The 27,961-nt window shown below is 66.6% G+C and overlaps 3 protein-coding genes across 7 annotated transcripts in view; 2 read left to right on the top strand and 1 right to left on the bottom strand.

The window, feature by feature from the left end:
• The window catches only part of ZNF865 (zinc finger protein 865), a 162,996-nt gene that overhangs the window by 54,002 nt on the left and 81,033 nt on the right, over positions 1–27,961 (top strand). The gene's annotated exons all lie outside the window — the stretch shown is intronic.
• SSC5D (scavenger receptor cysteine rich family member with 5 domains) lies at positions 28–27,884 on the top strand. Of its 2 annotated transcripts, XM_070063625.2 has the most exons (14): positions 28–295; positions 759–785; positions 1,013–1,321; positions 1,519–1,632; positions 1,827–1,928; positions 2,244–2,552; positions 3,668–3,985; positions 4,510–4,686; positions 6,240–6,557; positions 8,803–9,252; positions 9,334–9,648; positions 9,739–9,906; positions 22,941–23,102; positions 26,166–27,884. In XM_070063625.2, the coding sequence occupies exons 1-14, from the start codon at positions 43–45 to the stop codon at positions 27,803–27,805; spliced, it is 4,662 nt and encodes a 1,553-aa protein (XP_069919726.2). In that variant the 5' UTR covers positions 28–42; the 3' UTR covers positions 27,806–27,884. The 2 variants fall into 2 exon arrangements, with proteins under 2 accessions (XP_069919726.2, XP_089175745.1); XM_089319619.1 differs by having other exon boundaries at positions 8,803–9,648.
• On the bottom strand, positions 22,242–26,151 carry LOC138846816 (uncharacterized). 4 transcript variants are annotated; one of them, XM_089319633.1, is made up of 4 exons: positions 23,632–26,151; positions 23,041–23,327; positions 22,803–22,961; positions 22,242–22,553 (listed from the first exon to the last, which is right to left on the bottom strand). In XM_089319633.1, the coding sequence occupies exon 1, from the start codon at positions 25,112–25,114 to the stop codon at positions 24,023–24,025; it is 1,092 nt and encodes a 363-aa protein (XP_089175759.1). In that variant the 5' UTR covers positions 25,115–26,151; the 3' UTR covers positions 22,242–22,553; positions 22,803–22,961; positions 23,041–23,327; positions 23,632–24,022. The 4 variants fall into 4 exon arrangements, with proteins under 4 accessions (XP_089175759.1, XP_089175760.1, XP_089175757.1 ...); XM_089319634.1 differs by having other exon boundaries at positions 22,815–22,961; XM_089319631.1 differs by having other exon boundaries at positions 22,803–26,151.

The following is a 27,961-nucleotide window of genomic DNA, read 5'->3' as shown; positions in this document are numbered from 1 at the left end:
TAGCCGTTCACCCTCCCCCCGCCCGCCACCCCCCTCCTCCCCATGCCGGAGCCGCTCGCCAGCCCCCTCCCGCCCTCCGGTCCCCTGCCGCCTCCCTGCAGCCTCTCTTCCTCCTGGTGGAGCCTTGGGCCCCTGCCTGCTCCTCCACGGGTCCGGGCGCCTCCGGCCGGCGCTCCCTCCCTCGCCTCCGCCCTCGCTTGGCTGCCGCCTGCTCCCCTCTCCTGCCCTCCTTCCCCTGTCGCCCCATCCCCTCCCCCGGACTCTGCAAACATGAGGGTCCTGGCCTGCCTCCTCGGTGAGTGACCCTTCCCCTGGGGACTCAGGGGATCCGGGCCCCCACCTCTGACCCCTTAGCACGTCCAGTTTAGGGACTGGGGCTTCCGGGAACCCAGTCCTTGGTGCCTCCAGATAGCCTGGCCACTGGCTGCCCTGCCCGGCCCCTCGGGGACTCAGCCTCCTGAGAACAGAAGGGGCCTGGCCCAAGCCCTAGTCCTGTGGAGGTCACGGGCCATCTGACCTTTGGCCAAGCAGAGCCCCAGGTGCCCAGCCCTGGCCCCAGGCCAGGCGTCCGAGCCCCACCCGTCTCAGGCTTGGTGGCCCTCTGCCCGGGCTCTGGCTCCCAGCTCCCAGCGTGGGTTTCTGGGTCAGAGGCGTGGCTGCTCCGAGAGTGAGTGTGCGTGTGTGTGTGTTTCGGGGTATTCGGGATGAGGCGGGACCCCCGGGGCCTGCCTCTCACGCTGTCCCCCCACCTCTTGCAGTGGTGCTGCTTGGGGTTCGGGCCATTGGTAAGTCCCAGACACTCCCCCCGCAGCTCCACGCCTCCCCGGGTCCAGGCCTGGCCTCCCGCTCCTGCTGGGGGTACCCCCGTTCCACCATGACCAGCACCACTGGGCACCCCAAAGTCTGGCCCCGGCCCCCCGACCGCACCCCACAGGACAGCCTGCACCCCCTACCATCACTCTGACCCCAGACCTCAGGGATGGTCACAGCCTCTCCTCTGCCCCCCAACCAGAGCGGCTGCGCCTGGCCGACGGCCCCCACGGCTGCGCCGGCCGCCTGGAGGTCCGGCACAGCGGGCGCTGGGGCACCGTGTGTGACGACGGGTGGGACCTGCGCGACGCCGCCGTGGCCTGCCGGGAGCTGGGCTGCGGGGCCGCGCTGGCCGCCCCTGGGGGCGCCTTCTTCGGGGAGGGCGCAGGCCCCGTGTGGCTCAGCGAGCTGGCCTGCCGCGGCGGCGAGGGACACCTGGGCCTCTGCCCCCACCGCGGCTGGAAGGCCCACATCTGCAGCCACGAGGAGGACGCGGGCCTCGTCTGTGCAGGTGAGCGAGCAACCGCCGGAGGCTCCCAGCCCCCGGTCCCCTCCAGAGCCAGGTCTCGCCCTCCATCTGGGACCCCCAACTTAAACCGCTCCTGAGCCCCAGACCCCCCACCCCGTATTTCAGCCCCTGCCCATCTCCCCGGGGACCCCCATGAGCCCTCCGCCCCGGCCACCCTCCTCTCAACCTCTCTCCTGCAGGTCAGCGCGTGGCCGATTCAAGGGACGAATCAGCTCCCCCCCCGGATGGGGACCCCTGGCTGGGGCTGCCTGGGGAGCTGAGCCCCAGCTCCGAGGAGCCCCCTGTGACTCATGGTGCGCCCGGAGGACCCCCGCCCCGGCTCCACCTCCTGCTTCAGCTGTGGGGGAGGGGACGCACAGGTCCCCAGGATGGCTCTCCTGGCCCAGGGCGTCCTCTGGCACTGTGGCCCTTGAGAGGGGGCTCCTGGTCCTGTGTGGGGGGACGGGCGGCAGCCCTGCCCCTGACCTCCTGCTGTCTCCCCTCCCAGCCCCCCGCCTGGCCGGAAGCCCCCGGAAGAAGAGCCCCCGGCCACCCAAGCAGGTCAAGTCCACCAGGGCCCCTTCGCTGACGGCTGGGGCCCCCCGACAAGGTGGGTGCCCTGCAGACATGACCTGCACACTGTGAGAGCCCAGGTCCACCGCGCGGGGCCCCGCCTCGGAGCCGCCCCTCCCTGGGACTCAGGGGCCAGCCTGGTCTCCCCTCTTCTTGCCGTCCCTGATGCCTGTCCTATCAGGGATCCTGCCTCAAAGATGGTGGCTATTTCCCCCGAAGGGGCCGGGGGGAAGGCGGACCTCAGACCAGTGCCCGCTCCGGGCCTCGGTTTCCCAGGAGAGGGCTGACTGCTTCTCCTGAGCTGTGGTCAGACCCCTCACGGCCCCTCCCTCCCACCCGTGCCCCCCTCCAGAGCGGCTGCGCCTGGTCTCAGGCCCCCACGGCTGCGCCGGCCGCCTGGAGGTGTTGCACGGCGGGCGCTGGGGCACCGTGTGTGACGACGGGTGGGACCTGCGCGACGCCGCCGTGGCCTGCCGGGAGCTGGGCTGCGGGGCCGCGCTGGCCGCCCCCGGGGGCGCCAGGTTCGGGCCGGGCGCGGGGCCCGTGTGGATGGACGACGTGGGGTGTGGAGGAGGAGAGCAGACCCTACGGGACTGTCCCCGGAGCCCCTGGGGCCGGAGCAACTGTGACCACAGTGAGGACGCCGGGCTGGTGTGCACGGGTAGGTGAGGCTGGCCCCTCCCCCACCTGCAGTCAGGGCCCCCGGGGAAAGGTGCTGGGGCCGGAGCCGGGGCTCCGCTGCAGGGCCAGGGCTCTGCCAGCGTTCCGGATGGAGCCGTAAGGCTAGGAGTGCCCTCCTCAGGGGTTCCCCCAGGGCGAGGAGGCAGGGAGCTGAGGCGGAGGGGGAGGAGTGACCTGGGGGCCGTGATGCCGGAGCAGGGCTCTGCTTCCTGCCGGGGGCTCCTGCCCTCCCTGTTCCTCTGGGACCTGGGATGGGGCCTCCCAGGAGAGCCCCGGGGTGCACCTGCCTGCCCTCCCCCCTTCCCTTCCCATTCCTCCTTCCTTCCACATACGTCCTGCACCGGAAGCCCAGGCAGGCCTCCTGCTCCTGGGCTCCTTAGGCTGCAGGAGCCGCGAGGCTGGCCTACTGCCCCAGTTGCTGCAGGTCTACATGGCCCCAGCTTGCCTTGTGCCAAGCGGACGGCGGGCAGGCACCGTGTCCCCGTCCTCCCGAGCCTCCTGGGGGCCCCACGACATGGACTCGGGCCCCTCTCCCTTCCCAGATGGGGAAACCGAGGCTCCTACAAGGGGCTCTGTGAGCCCCACACCCAGAGCCGAGCAGAGTGGCACACGGGGGTGGGGGATGGGCTGTGCACCCAGTGGTCGGAGGGGGAGCAGGCTGCAGACGCTTGCTGCGGGGGCCAGGTGGGTGGGTGGGCAGTGTGGAAGGCCGGCCGGGGCGGAAGCGAGGACTTCCGAGGGGAGCTCGCTCGGGGTAAGCCGAGGTTCAGAGTAGAGGGGAGGTTTTCCCAGAAGAGCAAGAATGCGCCCTGGGGTTAGAGTTTGCCCACGGGGGCGCTCAGAGGGGGTCTCCCCCTCCCACCTGTGGTTGTCACAGCTTGGGGACTGTTGCGCAGGGCCGTCCCCCACAGGCACGCGGGGCCGGCCAGTGACTTCCCACCTCCCAGCTCCCGCTCCTCTGCAGCCTGCAGGTGGAGGACCTGTTTCCCTGTGGCCTCTGGGATGGGGGCAGGGGGCTGTGCCCCTGCCCGGGACCCAGCCCCCGGCTGTGGATTCCTGCGCGCAGCTCACCTGTCTCTCTGTGCCCCCATCCAGGCCCGGCTCCCAGGCTGCGCCTGGCCGACGGCCCCCACGGCTGCGCCGGCCGCCTAGAAGTGTTGCACAGCGGGCGCTGGGGCACGGTGTGTGACGACGCCTGGGACCTGCGTGACGCCGCCGTGGCCTGCCGGGAGCTGGGCTGCGGGGGGGCGCTGGCTGCCCCCGGGGGCGCCTTCTTCGGGGAGGGCGCTGGCCCCATCATCCTGGACGACCTTAGGTGTCGGGGAAACGAGACGGCGTTGCGATTCTGCCCAGCGCGGCCCTGGGGCCAGCATGACTGTCACCATCGTGAGGACGCGGGGGCTGTGTGTGACGGTGAGGGGGCGTGGCAGTGGGGTGGGGGGGTCTTGTCCTTCTGCGCCCGTGCCCTCTCCAAGCTTCCACCCTGAGCCCCCACACGATGGCCCCACGTCGGCGGGTCTCAGCCACACCGGCACTGGCACCGTCTGGTGACATCTGGGAGGGTCACCAGGGAGGAGCTACTGGTGCCTCGTGGGCAGGGCCCGGGGCTGCTGCCCAGCAGACTTCGGGGCCCGGGAAGCCCCCAGGACGGAGTGCTCCGGCCCCAGGTGGGAAAACAGTGCTGGCCTGTTGCAGCCTTCGCTGCCCAAGCCGGTCTCTCTGCAAGTCACCGCGGTCATCCCCACCCTCTGCCCTCTCCCCTCACCCCTGCTCCCCAGTCACGCCCTCTTCCCCGGTTCCAGACCAAAATCTCGGGAGGAAGGGCCGTGTGTGTGTGTGTGTGTGTGTGTGTGTGTGTCGGGGGCTCTGGGGAGCCATGGGGGCAAAGCAGCACTGGGAGTCGGGGTAGGAGCTGATCCCCTCTCCCCTTGCCCCAGGTATGCCCCTCGGCTACGTGCCCCCCACGGCCCCCGCAGTGGACAGCAACAGCTCAGCAGCCAGGGAGGCAGCCCCCAGGCCCCTGGCCACCACAGCAAGCCAGGCCCCGCTGACGGCCGGCGTGTCACCTCCTCCATCCGCTCCAGTCGGCCCTCGGGAGCCGGGCCCGGAGGCCGGTGAGTCGCTCGCCGCTCCCCCGGACAGCCAGGTCCACGTCCGCTTCCGTGTCCACCTGCGGCTCTGAGGCTGTCCCAAGGGGCACCCCCGCCCCTCAGAAGGAGCCTCAAAATCCAGGGTCCCTGCCTCTGTGTGACGGATTGCAGCTTGCCAATTTTGTGGGTGTTCCCGGCAGGGAGGCTGAGAGCCTGCCTTCCGTGAGCCTCCAGTGTCTTAGCCACTGGTTTAGGCGGTCCGGCCTGCTTCCTTCCTGGGCTTTGACAGGACTAGGCCAGCGATGGCTGTTGTTTTTAAATGTGTTTATTGAAGGGGGTTTGTGACTCGAAGTTCTCAGGAGGAGGCGGGCACGCCACGCAGGGCCATGTGGGGACGCCCCAGCATGGGTCATGACACAGAACTTACCATTTTAACCACTTTGGCCACATTAAATCCATTCACATCGTTGTGCAGCCGGCACCACCACCCGTCTCCAGAAACTGCACCCGGTAAATGCCACCCTCCCGGTCCTCCCTCCCCCGAGCCCCGGACGCCATCCCCCACTCCGGCTGCGTGTATCCGGCTGTTTTAGATTCTTCGTGTAGGTGGAGTCACGCAGCGCTTGTCTGCCCGGGTCTGGTTTATTTCACTTAGCATAATGTCCTCAAGCTTAATCCACGTTGTCAGAACTGACAAGATTTCCTACCTCCTTTTAAATGTTTATTTAGCTTTATATATGTGAATGGCAGAGCGAGAGCGAGACAGAGAGAGAGGTCTTCCATCTGCTGGTTCACTCCCCACTTGGCCGCAACGGCCGGAGCTGTGCCAATCTGGAGCCAGCAGCCAGGTGCTTCCTCCTGGTCTCCCATGCGGGTGCAGGGCCCAAGCACTTGGGCCATCCTCCACTGCTTTCCCAGGGCACAGCAGAGAGCTGGAACGGAAGAGGAGCAGCCAGGACTAGAACCGGCGCCCATATGGGATGCCGGCACAGCGCCGGCCCCTGCACTCCCTGATGGTTCATGACTTCCTGTCGTTTACTACTGAGCTGTGGGAGTTCCTCACATATTCTGTCATGCCTCTTATCAGATATTTGAGACGTATGCACATGCTCTCCCACTCTGTCGGTCACTCTCTCGTGATTTTGCCTATGCGTGTGCAGGTGTTTAGTTCGGTGTATCCTCGCTTGTTTCTTTTGGTTTCCATCGCCCGCGCTTTGGGGATCATAGCCACGCAGTCATTGCCGGGACCGGTCACCCCGTTTGTTCAGCCACGCATCCGGCGATGGGAATTTAGGCTGTTTGGTCCCCTTGGCTCCCGGGCGTGACACTGACGCGGGCGTTCACGTCCAAGCACCTGTTCCGTGTCTGTTCCGTCCTAGCGGTGGGCCTTCCATGTCGTGTATAACTTTACGTTTGGCTTCCCGAGGAACCTCTGACCTGGCTCCGTGCTGACTCCGCCCCTGCCCCATGCAGAGGGCGGGCGTAGGAAATGTCTGCAGCCTGGATGGACAGGGGCGGGAGGGGGCGGGAGGGTGAAGAGCCTCCCCGCATCTGATTCTTTGTCTTTTCTACCCCAGGATCTCCCCAGCTGCGCCTGGTGGCCGGGCCCAGCAGGTGCTCCGGCCGGCTGGAGGTGTGGCATGACGGGCGCTGGGGCACGGTGTGTGATGACAGCTGGGACCTGCGCGACTCGGCTGTGGTCTGCCGGGAGCTCGGCTGCGGCGGGCCTCGGCAGCCGGATCCCGCTGCTGGCCGCTTTGGCTGGGGCTCGGGCCCCATCTGGCTGGATGACGTGAACTGCGTGGGGACGGAGGCGTCGCTGGCCGACTGTCCTGCTGCTCCCTGGGGGAAACACAACTGTGCTCACAACGAGGACGTCGGGGTCACCTGTTCCGGTGAGGACGCCCCGCAGCACGTGCAGGGGGAGGCAGGGAGGGCCGTCGCTGGCACCAACACTGTGTGTTGAGGACACACCTGTGGCACGTGCAGGGGGAGGGAGTGAGGACCATCGCTGTCACTGACACTGTGTGGTGAGGATGCCCTGCAGCACGTGCAGGGGGAGGCAGGGAGGGCCGTCGCTGGCACCAACACTGTGTGGTGAGGACGCCCTGCAGCACGTGCAGGGGGAGGGAGTGAGGGCCGTCACTGGCACCAACACTGTGTGGTGAGGATGCCCTGCAGCACGTGCAGGGGGAGGCAGGGAGGGCCGTCGCTGGCACTGACACTGTGTGGTGAGGACGCCCTGGAGCACGTGCAGGGGGAGGGAGTGAGGACCGTCGCTGGCACTGACAGTGTGTGGTGAGGACGCCCTGCAGCACGTGCAGGGGGATGCAGGGAGGGCCGTCACTGGCACCAACATTGTGTGGTGAAGACACACCTGTGGCACGTGTGGTGAGGACGCACCTGTGGCATGTGCAGGGGGAGGGAGTGAGGGCCGTCACTGGCACTGACAGTTTATGGGGAGGACGCCCTGCAGCACGTGCAGGGGGAGGCAGGGAGGGCCGTCACTGGCACCAACATTGTGTGGTGAAGACACACCTGTGGCACGTGTGGTGAGGACGCACCTGTGGCACGTGCAGGGGGAGGGAGTGAGGGCCGTCGCTGGCACTGACAGTTTATGGGGAGGACGCCCTGCAGCACGTGCAGGGGGAGGCAGGGAGGGCCGTCACTGGCACCAACATTGTGTGGTGAAGACACACCTGTGGCACGTGTGGTGAGGACGCACCTGTGGCACGTGCAGGGGGAGGGAGTGAGGGCCGTCGCTGGCACTGACACTGACACTGTGTGGTGAGGACGCACCTGTGGCACGTGCAGGGGGAGGGAGGGAGGGAGGGCCGTCGCTGGCACCGACACTGACACTGTGTGGTGAGGACGCACCTGTGGCATGTGCAGGGGGAGGGAGGGAGGGCTGTCGCTGGCACCAACAGTGACCCAGAGCCTCCTGTGCGGGGTGTTCGCACCCACGGGACCACACTCAGTCCACAGGCTAAGTCTAGGCTGGGGGTGCTGACGTAGCTGAGGCGCAGAGCGGTGAAGCCCTTCCCCCGGCGCTCAGGCTAAGCGTGGAGCTAGGATTCCTGCCTGAGAGGCTGCTTCCTCCCGCTGACCCCCTGCTTTCCAGGAATCAGAGAAGTCCCGCAGAGGGGGCGCCTTGTCCTCCCTGGGCGGAGAGGGAGCGACGGGGCACCGGGCCAGGACAGAGCCGCAGTGCGCTTGTTTGTTCACACGTTCACCGGCTTTGCCGTGGCCGGGTCGTAGCTGCCCGGCGCTGAGCTCGGTGCTGGGCTCCCAGAACAGCCTCCGAGGCGCTTCCGGCTCGTGGAGGAAAGCGCTGGCCTGACCCTGACCGTGGCTGCCGACCCCTGGGACGTGCTGCAAAAAGCCGGGGAGGCCCCCAGGAGCTTCCTGGGGTTCAGTAATCCCCTAGGCACTCACAGTGGGGTACGGGCATTACGGGGACAGCACACCGATTCCAGCCAGCCCAGAGGGGAGGCCAGCTGCCCTCTCTCGGCAGAGGGGACTTAACTCTCACAGCATGGACAGGCGACAGCCCACGCGGCGTCTGGCCAGCCGGGGGGGGGGAGCCCTGCTGAGCCCTGGTGTCCACCGCGGTCGGTCACGTGGATGGGGCTGTCCATCGTCACACTGTTAGGACAAGCTCCCGGGCACATCGGGGAAGACACTCCAAGGGAGCAGGACAAGGGCCGATCCTTTCTGTGGGCGCGGCTAATCCTCCCCTGTGCATATCCGGGAGACCTAAGAGGGTGGAGTCCTCTTAGGCCCCTCCCCTCCTCCGTCTTCCTGAGGGTCGTGGGAGCCACACAGATGTCTGGAGCCAGGGGTGGCCTGTCCACACCTGGTGAGGACTGGCAGGGCACTAGCGAGATTCTACAGAGGCCAGAGAGATGGAGCAGGGGGACAGGTGAGGGGTGAAGATGCTGTGGCGTCCAGGCTGTAAACACCAAGTGAGCGGGGTGCTGTGGGCTCCTGCCTGCCACAGTGTGTGGCTTCCGGCGGGCGTCCAGTAGCTGCCCGTGACCTGCATGCGTGGGCGACTGCACCGGAACTTGGCCGGAGAGGGGGGCCTGGGCAGGTGACCACACAGTCGTGTCTCTCCTTCCCTTCCCACCCGCCTCGCAGGGACGGCTGGCCTGGACACTGTCTCAGACCCCTTCAGCTGGAGCTGGGTCCCGGGGCTGGGCAGAGACCAGGATGCCTGGCTCCCGGGAGAGCCGGTCACCCAGCCCTCTCCGCCTCGGACCCCCAGCGTCCTGGAGAAGACCACCACGAAGGCCCCGGCAAAAATGCCCAAGAGCACTAAGAAGTGGGGGACCAAAGCCACAAAGAGGCCAACCACGCCCCCTCCCCCGGTGCCCACCACGAAGCACTCCAGGGCGCTGGGCACCCAGAGCCCGCTGGAGCTGACCTCCCGGACCACCGAGGCGCCCCGCCGAGGGCCCACCCGCACCACGACTGCCACTGCTCAGGCCTCCCTGCGGCCGTCCGCCCAGACCCCAGCTCAAGGGTCTCCAGGCTCAGCCGAAGCCGCAGCTCCGGCCACGACGGCGGCCAGCACCACCGGGGCACCAGGTGAGCGGCGGGCGGGGCGGGGCGGGGCAGGCGCGGGAGGGCGGAGGCCACGCCTCCCACGTGACCGGGCTCCGCCCACAGGGCCCTTCCGGGTTCGTCTGGCCGACGGGCCCAACAGGTGCGCCGGGCGGCTGGAGGTGTGGCACGCGGGGCGCTGGGGGACGGTGTGTGACGACAACTGGGACCTGCGCGACGCCACTGTGGCCTGCTGGGAGCTGGGCTGTGGAAAGGTCCGGCCCCGCGTGGGCAAAACGCACTACGGCCCCGGGACGGGGCCCATCTGGCTGGACGACGTGGGCTGCCTGGGGCGCGAGACCTCGCTGAGCGACTGCCCCGCGGGGCCGTGGGGCAAGCACAACTGTGACCACGAGGAAGACGTGGGGCTCACGTGCACGGGTACCGGGGCCGCGGCCGGGCGGCCGGGAGGGCGGGCGGCGCCCCCACCCCGCGAACAGCAGGGCCGACCGCCGCCCCGTCTCCCCGCAGGCTACACGGAGGACGAGGAGTATCCGCCCTGGACTTGGGACCCCCCGTCGGGAACCGAGCTGGCCCAGGGCACCCCCACGGCAGGCGTGCCGGGCCGCACGTCCTCCTGGGCCACCCCGCGGCGCACCGCAGCGCCCCCCGCGACCTCGAGGCGCCGTCCGGACACAGGTGAGGGCGGCGACGGGCAGGGGCCGCCCCCGCAGCCCCTCCCTGGGGAATTTTCTAGAACGTTGGCCGCTCCCGGGCGAGCTGGCTCGGGTTTCCCTCGCGCCCTGCCTCCAGCGGCACCATTCCTGCTTCCTCTCTGCCTGTCTCCATTTCACCCTCTCCCTGCCTGCTGCCTCGGCCGCCCTGTGCCCCTCTGCCCGTCCCCCTTTGAGAGGCCCGCCGGCCCTCGTCCTTTCCCGCCCTTTTCTGGGGGTGCCGTGTGCGCCTGCGCAGAAGAGGCAGCCGGTCCTCTGCCTAGCGCCTCGTGACGTCACAGGCTCTCTGTCTCCTTATTGGCCGGCCGGTGCGGCCCGGCGCCCACGGTCCTAGGAGCTGACGGGGGTCGAAGTTGCGGGGCCCTGGGGGTGGGGGTAGGGATGGGGGGCAAGCTGTGAGTTGGGGCTCCTCGGGAGGCGGAGCCCAGATCTCTGAGGAGAGGGGCTCCCAGGCCGCGCCGCCTCCCTGTCACGTAGCGCCCCCTTGTGGCCGGCACGGCTAAGCGCCGGGCACCCGCAGCCACCGAGGGTCCGCCCGGGGACCCTCCCAGGACGCGGAAACGGAGGCGTGAGCCCAAGCAGATGCGCAGTTCCGCCCGGAGCCGCCACGCAGATAGGCAGCGGGGGAGGGCGGGCGTGAGTCCGCGCCGCCGTGAGCCTGGGGGCGAGCGCCAGGGTCGTCGGTGCGGGGGAGCCGCTTGGCTCCGGCCGCCCGTGGTGCAGGCCCCGTGGCTCGCCTGCGTTTGGCGGGAAGAGTAGGGGGGCCCAGGACCCTCGGCTGAAGGACCCCAGGGCTGGAGCGATGAATCGCCGTGGGGAGAAGTCAAGGGAGACTCCAGGGAGGAGATGGGATTACTCTGCCCGCAGGAGGGAGGAGGGAATTCTCCAGAGACCAGGGCCTGGCGTGGTCCATCTCTGCTGTGTCCTGTGCGTGGGCTGCTGTCGCTGCACGACTGTCAGGGCTGGGGAGCGCCGTTCTCCGGGAAGCTGGCGGGGAGAGCCCATCTCCCGGCCCTTTGCAGCCTCCGGAGGCCGCCTGCATTCCTTGGCTCGCGGCCCCGTCCTCCGTCTTCAAAGCCAGCAACGTGGCCTCTCCCTGACCCTCTCTCTGTCTTCCATCTGGCTGCCTTGCTGCAGCTGTGAGAAGTCGTCTGGCTTCCGGAACGTGCACCCGATTTGGGTACGCCCCCCATCACGCCTGCAGGGTCCCCGTTGCCTGGGTAGCTGACATGGGGCAGGCTCTGGGGGCTGGGCGCAGACACGTCTGGTAGATGGCGTCGTGTCCGCCACAGCTTGCTCGCGTGTCTGCACAGCGTGACAGAACGTGGAAGCTGTGTGCGTGTCCGTGGAGTGGGCGAGCGAGACGCGTCGTGAGCCGGGAGAGAGTGCGGGAGGTGGGACGCGAGCGTGCGGAGCTCGGGTTTCCACCGATCGCGGCGGCCTCCGGGGCTTTCTGGACTGTGGGCCCTGGAGACACAGATGTCCGTGGGGCAGGCGTGGGGAGCGGGAGCTGGGGGAGACGCGTGCCGTCTCAGCGAAGAGCTGCGTGGCCGGCTGACGAGTGCCCGCGGAGGCGGGAGCCTGCTCAGCCTGCTTGGGGTCCGCGGGGCTGGCAGGGAGCGACAGCGGGGGGCGACGGCCGAGGACGAGGCGGCCAGTGGACGGTAGGGGCGAGGCCAGGGAGAAGCAGCGGCAGCCTCGGTGTGGTAGCGGGGATGGTGACCGACGCGGGTGTCTTCGAGCTGCATTCTGGGGTCAGACGGGTGCGATGGTGGCAGGGGCGCAGGGAGCGCCTGGGCTCCGGACCTAGCGGCCGGGTGGATTTGGAGCTGTGGAGCGGATGAGGACGGGCCCACGGGGCCGCACGTGACAGAGCTCCAGGCACAGCCGGCAGGGAGGGTGCTGGTGTGTGTGGGTGTCCCCGGTGGTCGTGCTGCGCCAGGCAGTGCAGAGACAGGAGACCCAGGGTGACCTCGGGATGGGTCACCGCCGTCGCCACAGAGCACACCCCACGTGCTGGGCACCATTCTGAGCGCCTCACGTGGCTTCCCCCTTCCTGTCCACGAAACCTGGAGATCTTCCTTATCGCCATCACGTAGAGGAGGCGGGGGCGGAGGGCGGGCGGAGGCGGAGGCGGAGGGAGGGCTGGGGGGCAGACGGCGGAGCCCCAGAGCCTGGGGAGGACACACTCAGCGCTGGAGTCTGGGGCAGGGGGCGCCTTGTGCTGACGGAGGGGGGTCTCCTGGGGGTGTGAACCTTCTGGAAGGATGAGTGAGAGCCCCCAGGGCAGGATGGAGACTGGGGGAGCTGTACCCAGAGGGAGACAGGGCTGTTTGTTTGTTTATTGAAGGGCAGAGTTAGAGAGGGAGGGAGAGGAGAGAGAGGGAGAGGGAGAGAGGGACAGGGAGAGAGGGAGAAAGAGAGAGGGAGGGAGAGAGGGAGAGAGAGGGAAAGAGAGAGGGAGGGAGGGAGAGAGGGAGAGGGAGGGAGAGGGAGGGGGGAGAGGGACAGGGAGAGAGGGAGAGGGAGGGGGAGAGAGAGGGAGAGGGAGGGAGGGAGGGAGAGAGAGGGGGAGAGGGAGAGGGAGAGGTCCTCCACCCGCTGGTTCACTCCCCAAATGGCTGCAATGGCCAGGGCCACGACTGGGCCAGGCCAAAGCCAGGAGCCTGGAGCTTCCTCCGGGTCTCCCACGTGGGTGCAGGGGCCAAGCACTCGGGCGTCCTCTGCCGCCCGCTTTCCCAGGTGCACTAGCAGGGAGCTGGATCGGAAGTGGAGCAGCCGGGGCTCGGACAGGCGCCTGTGTGGGACGCCGGAGCCACGAGTGGCAGCTTCAGCTTTCGAGTCACCACGCCGGCCCAGGAGGCCCCGTCCCGGACCAGGGGCACCCGTTCCCAACGGCTGGCGCTGCTCTGGGCTGCGCGGCCTTGGGGAAGTCTTGGGCTCTGCGGCTCCAGTTTGGTCGCCCGTGGCAAATAAGCTGCTTCCCCTGCGCCCCCTCCCCATAGACCAGCCGCAGGGCTGTGAGGCCCACCCACTCCGTACCCCGGGAGACGCGCTGCACGTGGGAGCACTGCAGCCCCCCCCCCCCGGCCTGGGCGTGGCTCGCGCTCGGGAGGAGTCTGGGAAGCCGGGCAGCCACGCCCCCGGCAGCAGAGGGGCGTGTCCTCGAGAGGGACTGGACGGGCAGGCAGCCGGCGGGGGCCTGCGGGAGGCGGGACGCAGCCGAGCCCTGGGGTTAGCAGCCGGCGCCCGTGTGGTGCGGTCCTGGTTCCTCACCTCTGGTTCTCTGCGCCAGAGATGTTGACAGCTCCTCATTCAGCAGCAGGCGGGGGTCGGGGTGTGGGGGCGGGAGGGGAGGACCACCCGCGCCCCTCCGGGAGCAAAGCCTCCCCAGGGACGGGCCTCGCCGGCAGCTGCCCCGGGCCCGCCGACGTTTGGTGGGAAGATGCCGTTTGGAGCCCAGCTTCGCAGTCGGCACTGACCCCTGCGCGGGGCTCCCCCTGGTGGGAAGTCCCGCCGAGCGCAGAGCAGCACGGCAGCCCCCCCCAACCCCAGATCCTGGGGATTCCTGCCCCGTCGGGCCTCAGGAGGCCCCGTCAGCCGGGCGTTGGCGGGAAAACCAAGGGACAGTCCCGTGGCCGACGCCCAGGCGCCCCAGGGCACCCGTGGGTGTGCGTGGGCGTGATGGCTGAGCCCCTCCCAGCAGTCTAGGGCTGGGCCTCACTGTGAGCTCCCTGCTTGAGGGGGCAGGCGGTGCAAGGTGCGGCGGAAACTGGTGCAGAGAGAACAGGGCACCGGGCTGAACGTGAGCCGCGGGGACACGGTGCAGTGGGTTCCCAGAAGGACGCTGGGACAGGGACACAGTGCAGTGGGCTCCCGGAGGGTCGCTGGGATGGGGTCACCAGCCGCGGGGACACGGTGCAGTGGGCTCCTGGAGGGACGCCAGCCACAGGGACACGGTGCAGTGGGCTCCCGGAGGGACGCTGAGACAGGGTCGCCAGCCGCGAGGACACAGTGCAGTGGGCTCCCGGAGGGACGCTGAGACAGGGTCGCCAGCCGCGAGGACACAGTGCAGTGGGCTCCCGGAGGGACGCCAGCCACAGGGACATGGTGCAGTGGGCTCCCGGAGGGATGCCAGCCACGAGGACACAGTGCAGTGGGCTCCTGGAGGGACACCAGCTGCGGGGACACGGTGCAGTGGGCTCCCGGAGGGACGCCAGCCACGGGGACACGGTGCAGTGGGCTCCCGGAGGGACGCCAGCCACGGGGACACAGTGCAGTGGGCTCCCGGAGGGACGCCAGCCGCGGGGAAACGGTGCAGTGGGCTCCCGGAGGGACGCCAGCCACGGGGACACGGTGCAGTGGGCTCCCGGAGGGACGCCAGCCGCGGGGACACGGTGCAGTGGGCTCCCGGAGGGACGCCAGCCACAGGGACACGGTGCAGTGGGCTCCCGGAGGGACGCCAGCCACAGGGACACGGTGCAGTGGGCTCCCGGAGGGACGCCAGCCACAGGGACACGGTGCAGTGGGCTCCCGGAGGGACGCCAGCCACAGGGACACGGTGCAGTGGGCTCCCGGAGGGTTGCCGGGACGGGTCACCGGCTGCCCCGTGGCATCATCCCTGGTGAGGTCAAGGTCTGGCTCAGCTGCGTGTGGCTGAGGCCGAGCCCTGGAGCTGGGGTGGCCGTGGTCAGCACTCAGTCAGGCTCCCTGCTGTGGCTGCGGTTCATGTCCATTCTGTGCGCCCCAGAGCAGAGAGACTGCCGCCTGGGAACCCAGAGTGAAGATTTTATGCACAAGTTTTTAAAAAAGAGGTTATTGATTTATTTGAAAGGCAGAGTTGGAGACAGAGAGAGGGAGAGACAGAGAGAGAGGTCTTCCATCCACTGGTTCACTCCTAAGTGGCCGCAACGATCAGAGCTGGGCCAGGCCGGAGCCAGGAGCCTCCTCCAGGTCCCCCATGTGGGTGCAGGGGCCCCGGGACTTGGGCATCTTCACTGCTTTCCCAGGCCACAGCAGAGGGCTGGGTCAGAAGAGCAGCTGGGACGTGCCCCCTCCCCCAGAGAGAAAGTCTCACCCAACCATGTAATTACCATACGCTTGCTATTAAAGAGCCTTCCAAACTCAAAAAAAAAAAAAAAAAATGCCCATATGGGACGCAGCATGGAAGGCAAAGGCTTAACCTGCCCCGCCACAGCGCCGGCCCCTGGGTGAATTTTTTTTTTTTTTTGACAGGCAGAGTTAGACAGAGAGAGACAGGGAGAAAGGTCTTCCTTCCGTTGGTTCACCACCCACCAATGGCCGCTGCAGCCAGCGCGCTGCACCAATCCGAAGGCAGGAGCCAGGTACTTCTCCTGGTCTCCCGTGGGGTGCAGGGCCCAAGCACCTGGGCCATCCTCCACTGCACTCCCGGGCCACAGCAGAGAGCTGGCCTGGAAGAGGAGCGACTAGGACAGAATCGGCCGCCCTGACCGGGACTAGAACCCGGTGTGCCGGCGCCGCAGGCGGAGGATTAGCCTAGTGAGCCGCGGCGCCGGGCTCTGGGTGAATTTTTAAGGAAACACTAAGCAGTAGGGCTTTGGATGCAGGCAGATGGGAGCCGTCAGCACAAGTGGGCGTCGCCCGCCTCTCTGCTGGCTCAGCCGGGAGGCCTCCCCCGCTGGTCCCTGGGAGGCTGCGCGGGTCCGCGCCCCGCTGGATGTCCCTGCAGCAGCAGGCGTGCCCGGCGGCGCTGCCGGGTCCCTGCCGGTCCTGTTGCAGGTGCCCTTCCAGGCTTGAGCACCACGGGGTCTCCTGGGCGGGGCGGGGTCTCCTGGTTAGGTGGGGCGGGGCCTCCTGGGTGGGTGGGGCGGGGTGGGGTCTCTGGTTAGGTGGGGCGGGGTCTCCTGGGTGGGCGAGGCAGGGGTCTTGTTGGGTGGGCGGGGTCTCCTGGGTGGGGTGGGGTCTCTGGTTAGGTGGGGCGGGGTCTCCTGGGTGGTGGGGCGGGGTCTCCTGGGTGGGCGGGGTCTCCTGGGTGGGCGTGGTGTGTAAGGGGGCCCGTGGCAGGTGGTGCGTTCCTCCCACGTTCCGTGGTTCCTGGCTCAGGCTGGTAGCGGGGCGGCGGTCAGAACAGGCCTTCCGCCCAGCGCTGCGCTGCGGGCTGGGGTGCGCGTGGCCTCAGCAGGGTCCCTCTCAGGAGGCCCCTGGAACGGGCTCCCCCAGCTCTCACGGGTTCCTGGGCCTCGTTTCCCTGGGGTCGACGGGAACACCTCCCTTACCCTCTCTACTCCTCCTGTGGTTGCTGAGGACACGTGGCAGGCCTGGTTAATGTCTTTATGTTTTAATTTTATTTACTTGCAAGGCAGAGTGGCGTGGGGGCGGGGTGGGGAGAGAGGGAGAGACACAGAGATAGAGACTTTGCACCCGCTGGCTCACTCCCCAGGAGGCGTCAACAGCTGGTGCTAGGCCACGCCGAACCCAGAAGCCTGGCGCTCCATCCGGGTCTCCCATGTGGGTGGCAGGGGCCCACTTGGGCCGTGTTCTGTTTTCCCAGGCGCATTAGCAGGGAGCTGGCTAGGAAGCCGAGCAGCGGGGGCTGGAACTGGAGCTCTGCTGTGGGACGCCGGCGTCGCAGGCGGCAGCCTAACCTGTTGTCCCACTACGCACGCCCCGGGGGACGTCTCCTAGCAGAACCGTTGGCTTTCCTGTGGGAGCCGAGCAGTGCCCCCGGCCTCCAGCAGAGGGCGCCTGCACGCACCTACTTGCTGCCCTGCTCCTGGGTGAGTCGGGGTTCAGGCAGGACCGGCCGTCGGCCTGGCTGGCTCTGAAGCCGTTCACGCCCCTGTGGCTTCTCGGGCAACCCTGGGAGGCCGTTCCTGCACACGGCGCGGTCCCTCGCGCAGGCACGGTGTCGGTACCAGCAGAGGGCACTCTGTAAGAACCGGCTGACCACAGGAGGGTCTCGCCCATGTGCACCTGCCCCTGCTCATCTGCCCCCACGTCGTCTCAGGGGAGTTGGGGGCTGACAGGAGGCCCCCCGAGTGCGGCCGCTGTCTGACAGGTTGCTTCTGTTAATGGTCTGAGCGTCCCCTCCTGGTGTCCCGCCAGTGAGGGTCCGCCGTTCGCCTGGGCACCTCCTGGTGGCGTTTAACTGGGGGACCGTGCTCGGTCGGCCCTTTTCCTCCCAGGTGGCCGGTGGTCCCGGGAGACGGTGGGGGGAGCCTGTCTGGGGTCTGTGTGTGTAGCCTCTGTCCCTCCCCCAGCTGAGGGCCTGTGTGAGGGCAGGACGGTCAGCCTTTGGGGCGGTGGGCGAACTGCGGCGTCCTGCCTGCTGGCCCCTCCGTGCGTGGCTGCTGCCACCCGCACTGGGCTTGTGTTTCCCACTGCGCGTCTCTGTGCAGGAGGCATCAGCGGCCTACCGTCTGCTCGGGCAGCAGGGCCGGGTGTAAGGCCTGGCGAGTGCTGTGGGTCGGCCCTCGTAGCCCAGCAGCAGAGCCCGATGTCTTCACGGTTGACGCCGGGGCGACGCTGTGGTGCGGTGGGTTAAGCCTGTGACACCAGCTTCCCACGTCCAGCACCGAGTCCTGGCCGCTCTGCTCCTCACCCGGCTCCCGCTAACGTGCCTTCGGGGCAGCAGTGTGGCCCGAGTGCTGGGCCCCTGCCACCCACGTGGGAGACCCGGGTGGAGTTTCTGGCTCCTGGCTGGGGCAGACAGTGCCTTCGGGGCACACACTGGAGGACCTCTGAGACCCTGGGTTGCGGCCCCGTCTGGCCTCGGGCCGGCTGGGTGTTGTCTGACGAGAGCGTGAGGTGGCGTCGGGGTCTGGTTGGGACAGGCCCCGTATCCTCCGCCTTTGGGTTTCCCTCTGTCCCAGGCCGTGTTAGAGAACCGGACAAGGACGCGTCTTAGAACCAGTGAGCCTCTTCCTCGGTGAGGGTCGGAGGAGGAGGGGACTGGCTCCCGTGCTTCTGTCCATCTGGATGAACGGGTCTCCCCGGCTCCCCCAGTGGCCCCCACGAGGAGAAGCTGGGGGAAGCCTCGGGTCTCCCCGGCTCACCCAGTGGCCCCCACGAGGAGAAGCTGGGGGAAGCCTCGGGTCTCCCCAGCTCACCCAGTGGCTCCCCGGGGGCACTGCCCTGGGTGTTCTGCACCACGGGGAAGCTGGGGGGAAGCCTTGGGTCTCCGCGGCTCACCCAGTGGCTCCACAGGGGGCACTGCCCTGGGCGGTCCGCACCACGGGAAGCTGGGGGAAGCCGGGGGCAGCCTCGGGTCTCCCCCGTATGGCTTAGCGAGCAGTGAGTCCTTGGCTTTGCAGATGGAAAGCTCCAGAAGCGGCGCAGGTGAGAGTGCGTTTCCCGATGGCCTCAGCCAGTGACGCCGGGAGAGGGCCCTGCGTGCCTCCCTGGTTGCTCTCCGTTCACCGCTCACTGCACAGCTCTTTGTCCCCAGCAGGCAGGTCCTGAGGGGACCCCCCCCCCCGCCCCCCGGATGCCCCTCTGAACGCTCCCATCAGGATCCGCAGTGGGCAGTGGGCGAGCCGTCCCACCTGAGATCTGGCCTGGGTGCCCTCCCTCTGCCCGTCTTCCGCTGCGGGACGTGCAGGCGGCAGGGCCCCCGGGTCTTGCTGAGCCGGATCGAGTCAGCCCCTTGAGCAGGCTCCTCTACGAAGTCCCCCAGGTCCTTCGAGACCCGCCCAAGCTGTTCCTTACGTAAGGACTCCGCAGTGTCCCCGCCCCTCGGGGAGCCGCTCTCAGGGTGGGGGGGCTCTTCAGGCTCTGGCTCCGCGCCGCTGGGTATCCCATGCAGGGGTGGGGGTGCACAGTTGCTGGGATGTGGCTGGGGTGGAGCCTGGGGAGGAGGGAGGTGGGCTGGGAGTGGAGGAGAGATGGGAGGGGCTCTGTGCAGGCACATCAGGCTCCTGTTGAGAGAGACGGGCCGTGGCCCAAACTGCCTGCTCGGGTCAGGGTCCTGCTGGAGGGAAGAAACGCTGGCTCCCAGGGCCTCCCCACGTCCTCCCCCTCACAAAACGGATCTGAGTGGAGAATGGCCCCACAGTGAGGCCGTGGGCGGGCGGGGCTCCCGGGGCCTCCCCACCCCCTCCCTCTCACAAAACAGATCTGAGTGGAGAATGACCCTGAAGTGAGGCCGTGGGTGGGCGGGGGCTTGCATTCAGGCCGGGCGGTGTTACAGTGAAACATGAGCCTCTTGCTGTTTTTTATTTTTCTTTCACCTCTTTCTTTCTTTCTTTCTTTTTTTAAGATTTATTTATTTATTTGAAAGAGTTATACACACACACACACAGAGACAGAGAGAGAGAGATCTTCCATTTGTTGATTCACTCCCCAAATGGCCACAGTGGCTGGGGCTGGGCCAGTCTGAAGCCAGGAGACTGGAACTCCATCCGAGTGTCCCATGCGGGTGCAGGGGCCCAGCGCTTGGGCCATCTTCTGCTGATATCTCAGGCCACAGCAGAGAGCTGGATGGGAGTGGAGCGCTGGAACTGGAACTTGTGCGCATATGGGATGCTGGCGTCGCACACGGTGGCCTAACCCACTATGCCGCTGTGCCAGCCCCTTCTTTCGTTCCTGATCTGGGTTTACCACAGTTGGCCAAGATACTGCAGTGGGGGTTCTCGGGCAGAGAACCGGTGGTGGCCGGGTCTCTTACGTGACCCTGAGTTCTGCTCAGTTTGGTGAGGTCCTGGTGGTTCTGCATCTGCTGTCAGAGGTCTCTGGCCGTAGGGTCTAAAGCAGCAGGTACTGCTGCTCGCCGGGGCGCCTGCTCGGGAATCCGGGAGGGCCACGAGGCTGGGTTGCTGTGGCCCCGGCACACACAGCGCGGAGGAGAGCGGGGCGCCTGCTCGGGAATCCGGGCCGGCCCTGGGTTTGAGGAGGCAGAGGGGCGGGGGCAGCGTCCACAGGGGCCGGGCCCAGAGCAGAGTCACGACCAGAAACAGCTGGGGAACCGGCCGGGCGGTGGCGTTCTGCAGTCCTTGCCAGCTGGAATATTTGTGGAGGCCCAAGGTCAAGGGAAAAGAAGGAAGTCCCGGCCGACTCGTGGGATTTATTGTCCCGGCTCGGGGCTGTAATTTACCTGTCTGGTGTTACCTTGTCGGGATGTTGCCGTGGATTTGTTCTGGGAGGAGGAGTGTGGTGGGGCAAGAGGCGCGGAGTCACCACACAGACCCCGGGAGCCGGGCGAAAGCAGGCCGGAGGGGAGCAGCCTGCAGACTCGTTTATTTCAGTGGCTACAGCAGCTTATAGAGCCAAGGCAGCCAATCTGGTCAAGGGGCGGTCTATGCCCTAACCAATCACAGCCTGCTGCCAGGCAGTTTCCGAAGCCAACCAATCACACCCTGTTGCCAGGCAGGCTCCGTTGCCAGGTGGGTTTCGAAGCCATTCCTGAGTAACTGACACTCGGTTGCCAGTAGCCATCTTGGCATGGCCTTCTCATTCCACCACATTTCCCCCTTTTTGTTTATTTTTGAGTAATGGGAGGCACAATTCTTGGCACATACTTGGCCCTCACTCTTTCACTCCCCAGATGGCCACAACAGCCAGAGCTGCACCGATCTGAAGCCAGGAGCCAGGAGCTTCCTCCGGGTCTCCCACACGGGTGCAGGGCCTGAGGACCTGGGCCATCTTCCACTGCTTTCCCAGGCCACAGCAGAGAGCTGGATGGGAAGTGGAGCAGCCGGGTCTCGAACCGGCGCCCATATAGGATGCCAGCGCTTCAGGCCAGGGCATTAGCCCACTGTGCCACAGTGCTGGCCCCTCACTTTGTTTTTAACTTTTAAATTAGGCATACCACTGATGGCTTTTCAGTTGGTTACTGGTGAGGGCCGTCTGGCTGGATCTCTGAAGGCACACAGGTTGTAATTAAGAGGGTTCAGAGAAGGAAGGCCCAGCTGACATGTCTGAAGCCCCGAGCGCGGGAGGGCACGACAGCTCACTCTTCCAGCAGCTAACGGGTTAACTGGTCTCAGAGCCGGGATTTCTGCTGTTAGGACCCTTAGCCATAGAGGTGAAGGGGGCCGACACTTCCTGCCACCCGACTTTGTGTGTGCAGTGGGAGGGGCCAGCTCACGTGGGCAGAAATGACGAGAAAGGAATTCCTTGTGAGGAGGGGACCCACACGGGCAAGGGCTCAGCAGCCTGAAGAGTGACCCCTGCAAGGTCAGGGCCACGCGAGCAAGGCACGGTGCAGGAGAGGCGTGCAGGGCCCGGCTTAAGAAGATGTGGCCGTGGACTTCACACCGCAGCCTCTGAGGTGGGCACGGGCACACGAGGTCACGGGGTGACAGGTGTGGGGCGTGGACTTCACGCTGTGGTCTCTGAGGTGGGCACGGACACACGAGGTCACGGGGTGACAGGTGTGGGGCGTGGACTTCACACCACAGCCTCTGAGGTGGGCACGGGCACACGAGGTCACGGGGTGACAAGTGTGGGATGTGGACTTCACACCACAGCCTCTGAGGTGGGCACGGGCACACGAGGTCACGGGGTGACAGGTGTGGGGCGTGGACTTCACACCACAGCCTCTGAGGTGGGCACGGACACACGAGGTCACGGGGTGACAGGTGTGGGGCGTGGACTTCACACCGCAGCCTCTGAGGTGGGAATGGGCACACGAGGTCATGGGGTGACAGGTGTGGGGCTGTGGACTTCACACCACAGCCTCTGAGGTGGGCACGGGCACACGAGGTCACGGGGTGACAGGTGTGCGGCCGTGGTCTCTGAGGTGGGCATGGGCACACGAGGTCACGGGGTGACAGGTGTGCGGCCGTGGACTTCATGCTGTGGTCTCTGAGGTGGGCACGGGCACATGAGGTCACGGGGTGACAGGTATGGGGCCGTGGACTTCATGTTGTGGTCTCTGAGGTGGGCACGGGCACATGAGGTCACGGGGTGACAGGTGTGGGGCCATGGACTTCACACCACAGCCTCTGAGGTGGGCACGGGCACACGAGGTCACGGGGTGACAGGTGTGGGGCCATGGACTTCACACCACAGCCTCTGAGGTGGGCATGGGCACACGAGGTCACATGGTGACAGGTGTGGGGGTTTCTCGTCAGAGTGATGCCAGCCTTGACTTGGTCACACGTGTCACCTGGCCACAGGTGTGTGCTGAGAAGTTCTGTGTTATACTCGTGTCATAGTATACTCACACAGGCCAACACGGGCAATGGCGTCTCATGGGGCCGGCACCATACCCATGGTCCTACGCTGCCCAGAATGGCGCCGTGTGCCAAAGCCCACCGAGTCACACACTACAGTTAGTGAGCTGCTCAGTGTGCAAATTGTATCTCCGGGAAGCTCTTGTTAAGGGTTAAAAATTATGTATTTGAAAGGCAGAGTTACAGAGAGACTGGGAGAGACCGGGAGAGCGGTTCCATCTGCGGGTTCACTCCCCAAATGGCCGCAACGACCAGGGCTGGGCCAGGCAGAAGCCGGGGACCTGGGTCTTCCGTGCCTGTGGCAGGGGCTCAGGTACTCGGGCCGTCTTCTGCTGCCTTCCCGGAGCATTAGCAGGGAGCTGGGTGGGAGGTGGAGCAGCCGGGGCTGGAGCTGGCACTCACGTGGGATGCCGGCATCACAGGCGGTGGCTTGACCCACTGCGCCACAGGGCCAGCCCTGAAATAGGTATTTTTGATGAACTTAGCTAGACAGTTATCTTTCCATTCTCCCTAAATGGAATGGCATTTATACTTGTGCGTGTTACGTGTGATGCACTTACATGCTGTACAGACTATCCAAGTGTCGTGGCCAAAAAACCAAAAAACCAAACCAAGCCCAGGGAAAGGTGTCATAAGAAGGGTGTTATGGAAACGTTTTCCCAAGGGACAACGAAGCCCGAGGGACTGAAGTAACAAATGCTCTCACTTGGTGAAGTACCTTAGCCGGTTTCTGGTGTCAGGAGCCCGCGTGATGGTCCCGTGATGTCAGGGCTGGGCGGGGCCTGGCGGAGTCTCCGCCCAAAGGGAAACTGGAGACAGCACCCCCTACCCCATGTCTCTCCAGGCGACCCGGATGGTTACCCGTCTTGGACAAGGGACACACCTTTGGGAAGGGGTCTGGCCAAGGGGACCCCCACCACAGGCAAACCTGGACCCGTTCTTACCACCAGCACCACCAGGAGCCCAGGCCATCCCTCTGCAGCTCCCAGGGCCCGTGGGGACACAGGTGAGGCGCTGGCTGGGGCGAGGGCCTGGGGGACACGCTGTGGGGCAGAGGGGTGGACTCCGAACTTCCCCCACGGTCACCAAAGATCCCGCAGAAATGTGTCCTCAAGCGAGGGGTTCTTGTCTGCAACGTGGAGGCATCTGGGGGCTGTGGTGGACGCAGGCTGCCCCTTGGCATCCAGTGGGGGGCAAGCAGGTGACAGCGCACAGCCAAGGGTCGTCCAGCCTGGCGCGACCCTGCAGGTCAGAGAGGGCGGCCGGAAACCCCAAAGGAGAACCAGCAAAAGATGCAAACAGATGTCACGTGGAGAGGGGAGCCCACGTGGCCACGTCTATGTGGACGTGCTCACGGCCACCAAGGATCAGGAAATGCGAAGGACGAGGAAGGAGGGAGCTGGGTAGCAGCAGGGACGGGGGAGGCTGTGGCGGGACGGCAGAGGTGGGCAGCATTTTCTTCATGGAGGTTCAGCGTGCTTTACGCGGTGAGCCGCAACCCTGCCCCTACGCGCACGTCCCGGAGCGAGTCTTACCCAGGCCGCGGGAGGTCACAGCTGAGGCCCCGTGCGGTGCTGCTGGAGGCGAGGGGCGCTTACCCAGGCCGCGGGAGGTCACAGCTGAGGCCCCGTGCGGTGCTGCTGGAGGCGAGGGGCGCTTACCCAGGCCGCGGGAGGTCACAGCTGAGGCCCCGTGCGGTGCTGCTGGAGGCGAGGGGCGCTTACCCAGGCCGCGGGAGGTCACAGCTGAGGCCCCGTGCGGTGCTGCTGGAGGCGAGGGGCGCTTACCCAGGCCGCGGGAGGTCACAGCTGAGGCCCCGTGGGTGCTGCTGGAGGCGAGGGGCGCTTACCCAGGCCGCGGGAGGTCACAGCTGAGACCCCGTGGGTGCTGCTGGAGGCGAGGGGCGCTTACCCAGGCCGCGGGAGGTCACAGCTGAGGCCCCGTGGGTGCTGCTGGAGGCGAGGGGCGCTTACCCAGGCCGCCGGAGGTCACAGCTGAGGCCCCGTGCGGTGCTGCTGGAGGCGAGGGGCGCTTACCCAGGCTGCGGGTCACAGCTGAGGCCCCGTGCGGTGCTGCTGGAGGCGAGGGGCGCTTACCCAGGCCGCGGGAGGTCACAGCTGAGGCCCCGTGCGGTGCTGCTGGAGGCGAGGGGCGCTTACCCAGGCTGCGGGAGGTCACAGCTGGGGCCCCGTGCGGTGCTGCTGGAGGCGAGGGGCGCTTACCCAGGCCGCGGGAGGTCACAGCTGGGGCCCCGTGCGGTGCTGCTGGAGGCGAGGGGCGCTTACCCAGGCCGCGGGAGGTCACAGCTGGGGCCCCGTGCGGTGCTGCTGGAGGCGAGGGGCGCTTACCCAGGCCGCGGGAGGTCACAGCTGAGGCCCCGTGCGGTGCTGCTGGAGGCGAGGGGCGCTTACCCAGGCCACGGGAGGTCACAGCTGAGGCCCCGTGCGGTGCTGCTGGAGGCGAGGGGCGCTTACCTAGGCTGCCGGAGGTCACAGCTGGAGGCGAGGGGCGCGCACGCCGTGGGGGGAATGGGCGGGAGACAGGCACGGGGCTCTGCGTGACCAGGGTGCGCACAGCAGAGCAGGGAGCGAGAACGCGGAGGGCACAGGGGGTTCCAGCCGAATGGCGTTCGCAGAAGTTAGAAGCGCAAGTGCAGAAGCCCTGGCACGCAGCGTCTAAAACGCCGTCTCTAAGGACGGGTGTCAGGCTCGCCGGCGGAGCCCGTGGGAGCGAGCAGGGAGGGTGCGGCCTGGAGGAAGAGCATCTGAACGGAAGGGAAGCCGGAGGGACCGTGTGACCGCGACATCCTGCGGGGGGCGGTCCGTGGGGCTTTGTGCTTAAGTCTGAAAGCCGGGAGGCCGCTCCCAGCCCGGCGTCCGAGCTCATCCTGTCCTGTCTACGCACACGACCATGCCGGCTGCCAGCCCGGCGTCCGAGCCACTGCCGCGTCTCACCTGGTGGAGACGGAGGAAAGAATGACCGAGCCGCGCAGCGGTGTCGGGCGTGCCCTGCGCTCATCCTGTCCTGTCCACGCACACGACCGTGCCCGGTCACAGGCCCGGGGCGCCAAGGCACCGGTGTCGCCAGAGTGCCGTCCGGAGCTTTGCACAGGCCTGCGCTCCCCAAGGGGGCGCCTCAGCCGTGCACGGCCGGCGTCTGGGTGAGGGAGAAGCAGGCGGTGCAGGCACCTGCCGGGACTGGGGTTTGGCTCCGGCGTGAGGCCGACCCCTTGACTCACCCACCTCTCCAACCCTGCAGCCGGCAGCCAGGAAAGGGGTGTGCCTCAGAGACCCCACAGGCTCGAGTGGGGGTCTCCAGCGCTGAGCGGGCCCCCGTGCTTCAGCTAACACAGGTGACAGCTCCCCACGGATCCATGTTCGGGAAAGCCCAGCTCCCGGTCTGCACGTGCCACGTCTCGCCGGCTGGTAGCCGCACGTGGCCAGTGGCCGTCATGGAGACGGTGGTGTCCGGTCACTCTGGGTGCAGGCCACTGGGGTCCGGGCCTCTTGGCGTGATTGCCCTCGTCTGTGAAGGGGCGAGATCCACTTGGAGAAGCCAGGCCAGGAAGAGGGCGAGGGTCCTCTGGGCCCCGAGCTGCCGAAGGTGACATACAAATGCAGGCATGTCAGTTTTTTTAAAAATCAAAATTAATGCAAAAAAAAAAGTCCACAATGAACTAAATATCAGAATCGCAAGGAAACGGGAAAATCCTGCCCTCAGCTGCCCGCCCAATTCTGCCTTAGGTTGACGTTTTGGCTTTTGGTTCATCGCGGACCTCTCGCTTTGGTTTTGATTGCTGAAATCCTGCATAGAAACTCGTATTTTGACGAGCAGGGTTGCACTCCTGCCCCACCCCCCCGCACATTTCCCGCAGCAGCGGACGCCAGGTGGCGCTGCAGACGCAGCGGGGAGGAGGGGCGCTAGGGCCGGGCGAAGTCTGCCGGCGACCCCTGACGTCACGAGGCCCTGCGCCTTCCATTGGCAGGCCCGGGGGGCGGGGCCTGTCCGTGTGGGCGGGGCGAGCCGACCTCAGCGGGACCTCTGTCTGCTCCTCCTCCTCCTCCTCCAGGTTCCCTGAGGAAAGCGGGCCCCGAGCGCCGGCTGCTGCGGCCCACGCAGTCCCCAGCTCCCTCCGCCTCGCCGGGCACCCCTGGCGCCCCGCTGACCGCTGACTCAGGGCCACAGGTCATCCCGGACCCAGCTCCAACTGCCGAGGCGACCTCCGACCCTAACACCCTGCCGCCCACCACGGAGCCAGCCTCCTGGATGGGTCCCGACTGGGCCTTGACGACCCCTGCCCCCAGCGCAGCTCCACAGCCGGACAGGGGGCTCTCGCCCACCCCGCCAGAAGAGCTGACCGCTGGCCCCTCGGCAGCTTCGGAGGTGACCAGCCTTTCCCCTACCTCAGAGCTGACCCCAGAACCTGAGACCACTCCAGACTTGGACACAACTGCGTACCCTGGAACAGTCCCAGAGCTTTCCGGACCCACAGGCGCCGCCACACGCCCTCACCCCACAACCACCACAGCCACCACCCCTGGCCCCAGCACTAGCCCTCACCCTACCACTGCCACTCATCTCCCCAGCACCCCTCAACCCACAACCGCTATTCATCCCACAACCACCCCTCAACCGACAACAGCTGTTCAACCCACAACAGCTGTTCAACCCACAACCACTGTTCAACCCACAACAGCTGTTCAACCCACAACCACCCCTCAACCCACAACCACCCCTCAACCCACTACCATTGTTCAACCCACAACCACCCCTCAGCCCACAACCATTATTCAACACACAACCACTGTTCAACCAACCACCACCCCTCAACCCACAACCACTGTTCAACCAACAACCACTATTCAATACACAACCACTGTTCAACCAACCACCACCTCTCAACCCACAACCACTGTTCAACCCACAACCACTGTTCAACCTGCCACCACCCCTGCCCCCAACACAACTGCTCACCCCACCACCACCCTTCAACTCAGCAGGACCCTCCAATCCACCATGACTCCCGATCCTACCTCAGCCCCTGTCGTCACCACCAAGTCCCTTCCAGCCTCCTTGGGGACAGAACTTCCTTCTCTCACCCCGGCACCCACGGCGATGCCCAGCCCATATCCCCAGCAGACTGTCAAAGCACCTGCCCTTGATGCTCCCACCTCTCAGGTAGAGCCCTCTTCAGCCTCAGATTCCAGTCCAAGCATGGACCCAGTGTCCACTGAGGACTTCACAGCACCCCCTGCAGCCACCCAGAGCCCACGCTCCACCTCCGACTCCACCGTGACCCCATACCTCCACCTCTCCTCCACGGCCCTTCCCTCAGGCCAACTTCCCCCTGACCACCACACCCTCCAGCCAACTCCTGGTCAGAGCCCAGGTCCCCTTGGCCCATGTGTGGCCCCAGCACCACCCATGAGGGTCATGGCTTGTGAGCCGCCTGCCCTAGTGGAGCTGGTGGCTGCTGTGAGGGACGTGAGTGGCCAGCTGCAGAGGCTGACCCAGGTCCTGGAGCAGGACCGGCAGGAGCGCCAGACCCTGTGGCTGGGACTGACTCAGCTGGGAGAGGCCGCCCAAGGCCTGGGGCAGCTGAGTGAGGCTGTGAAGAGACTGGCAGAGGTGGCCTGGCCTCCTAGCACACCTGTGCCAACCACCACCACCCCAGAAGAGGAAGAGAGGCCTCTGAGGGGAGACGTGTGACCCTCTGCAGGGTTCGGGGGGGATTTAAGATACTCTTAGCAACAACAACAAAAGCGAAAAAGTATCTGATTGAAAACAAGGCATGAGTGATGTTTCTTGGGGACAAGGGGAGCCCTGGTCAGAGAATCACAGACTGATCTTGATTTGTGAATGCTG

The sequence above is a fragment of the Oryctolagus cuniculus genome, chromosome 18 (assembly GCF_051225735.1).
Source record: "Oryctolagus cuniculus isolate XC-2025 breed Fujian yellow rabbit chromosome 18, ASM5122573v1, whole genome shotgun sequence".
NCBI classification, from domain to species: Eukaryota; Metazoa; Chordata; class Mammalia; order Lagomorpha; family Leporidae; genus Oryctolagus; species Oryctolagus cuniculus.
Note: the sequence above shows the minus strand (reverse complement) of the source record. Positions and strands in the feature narration are given on the sequence as shown.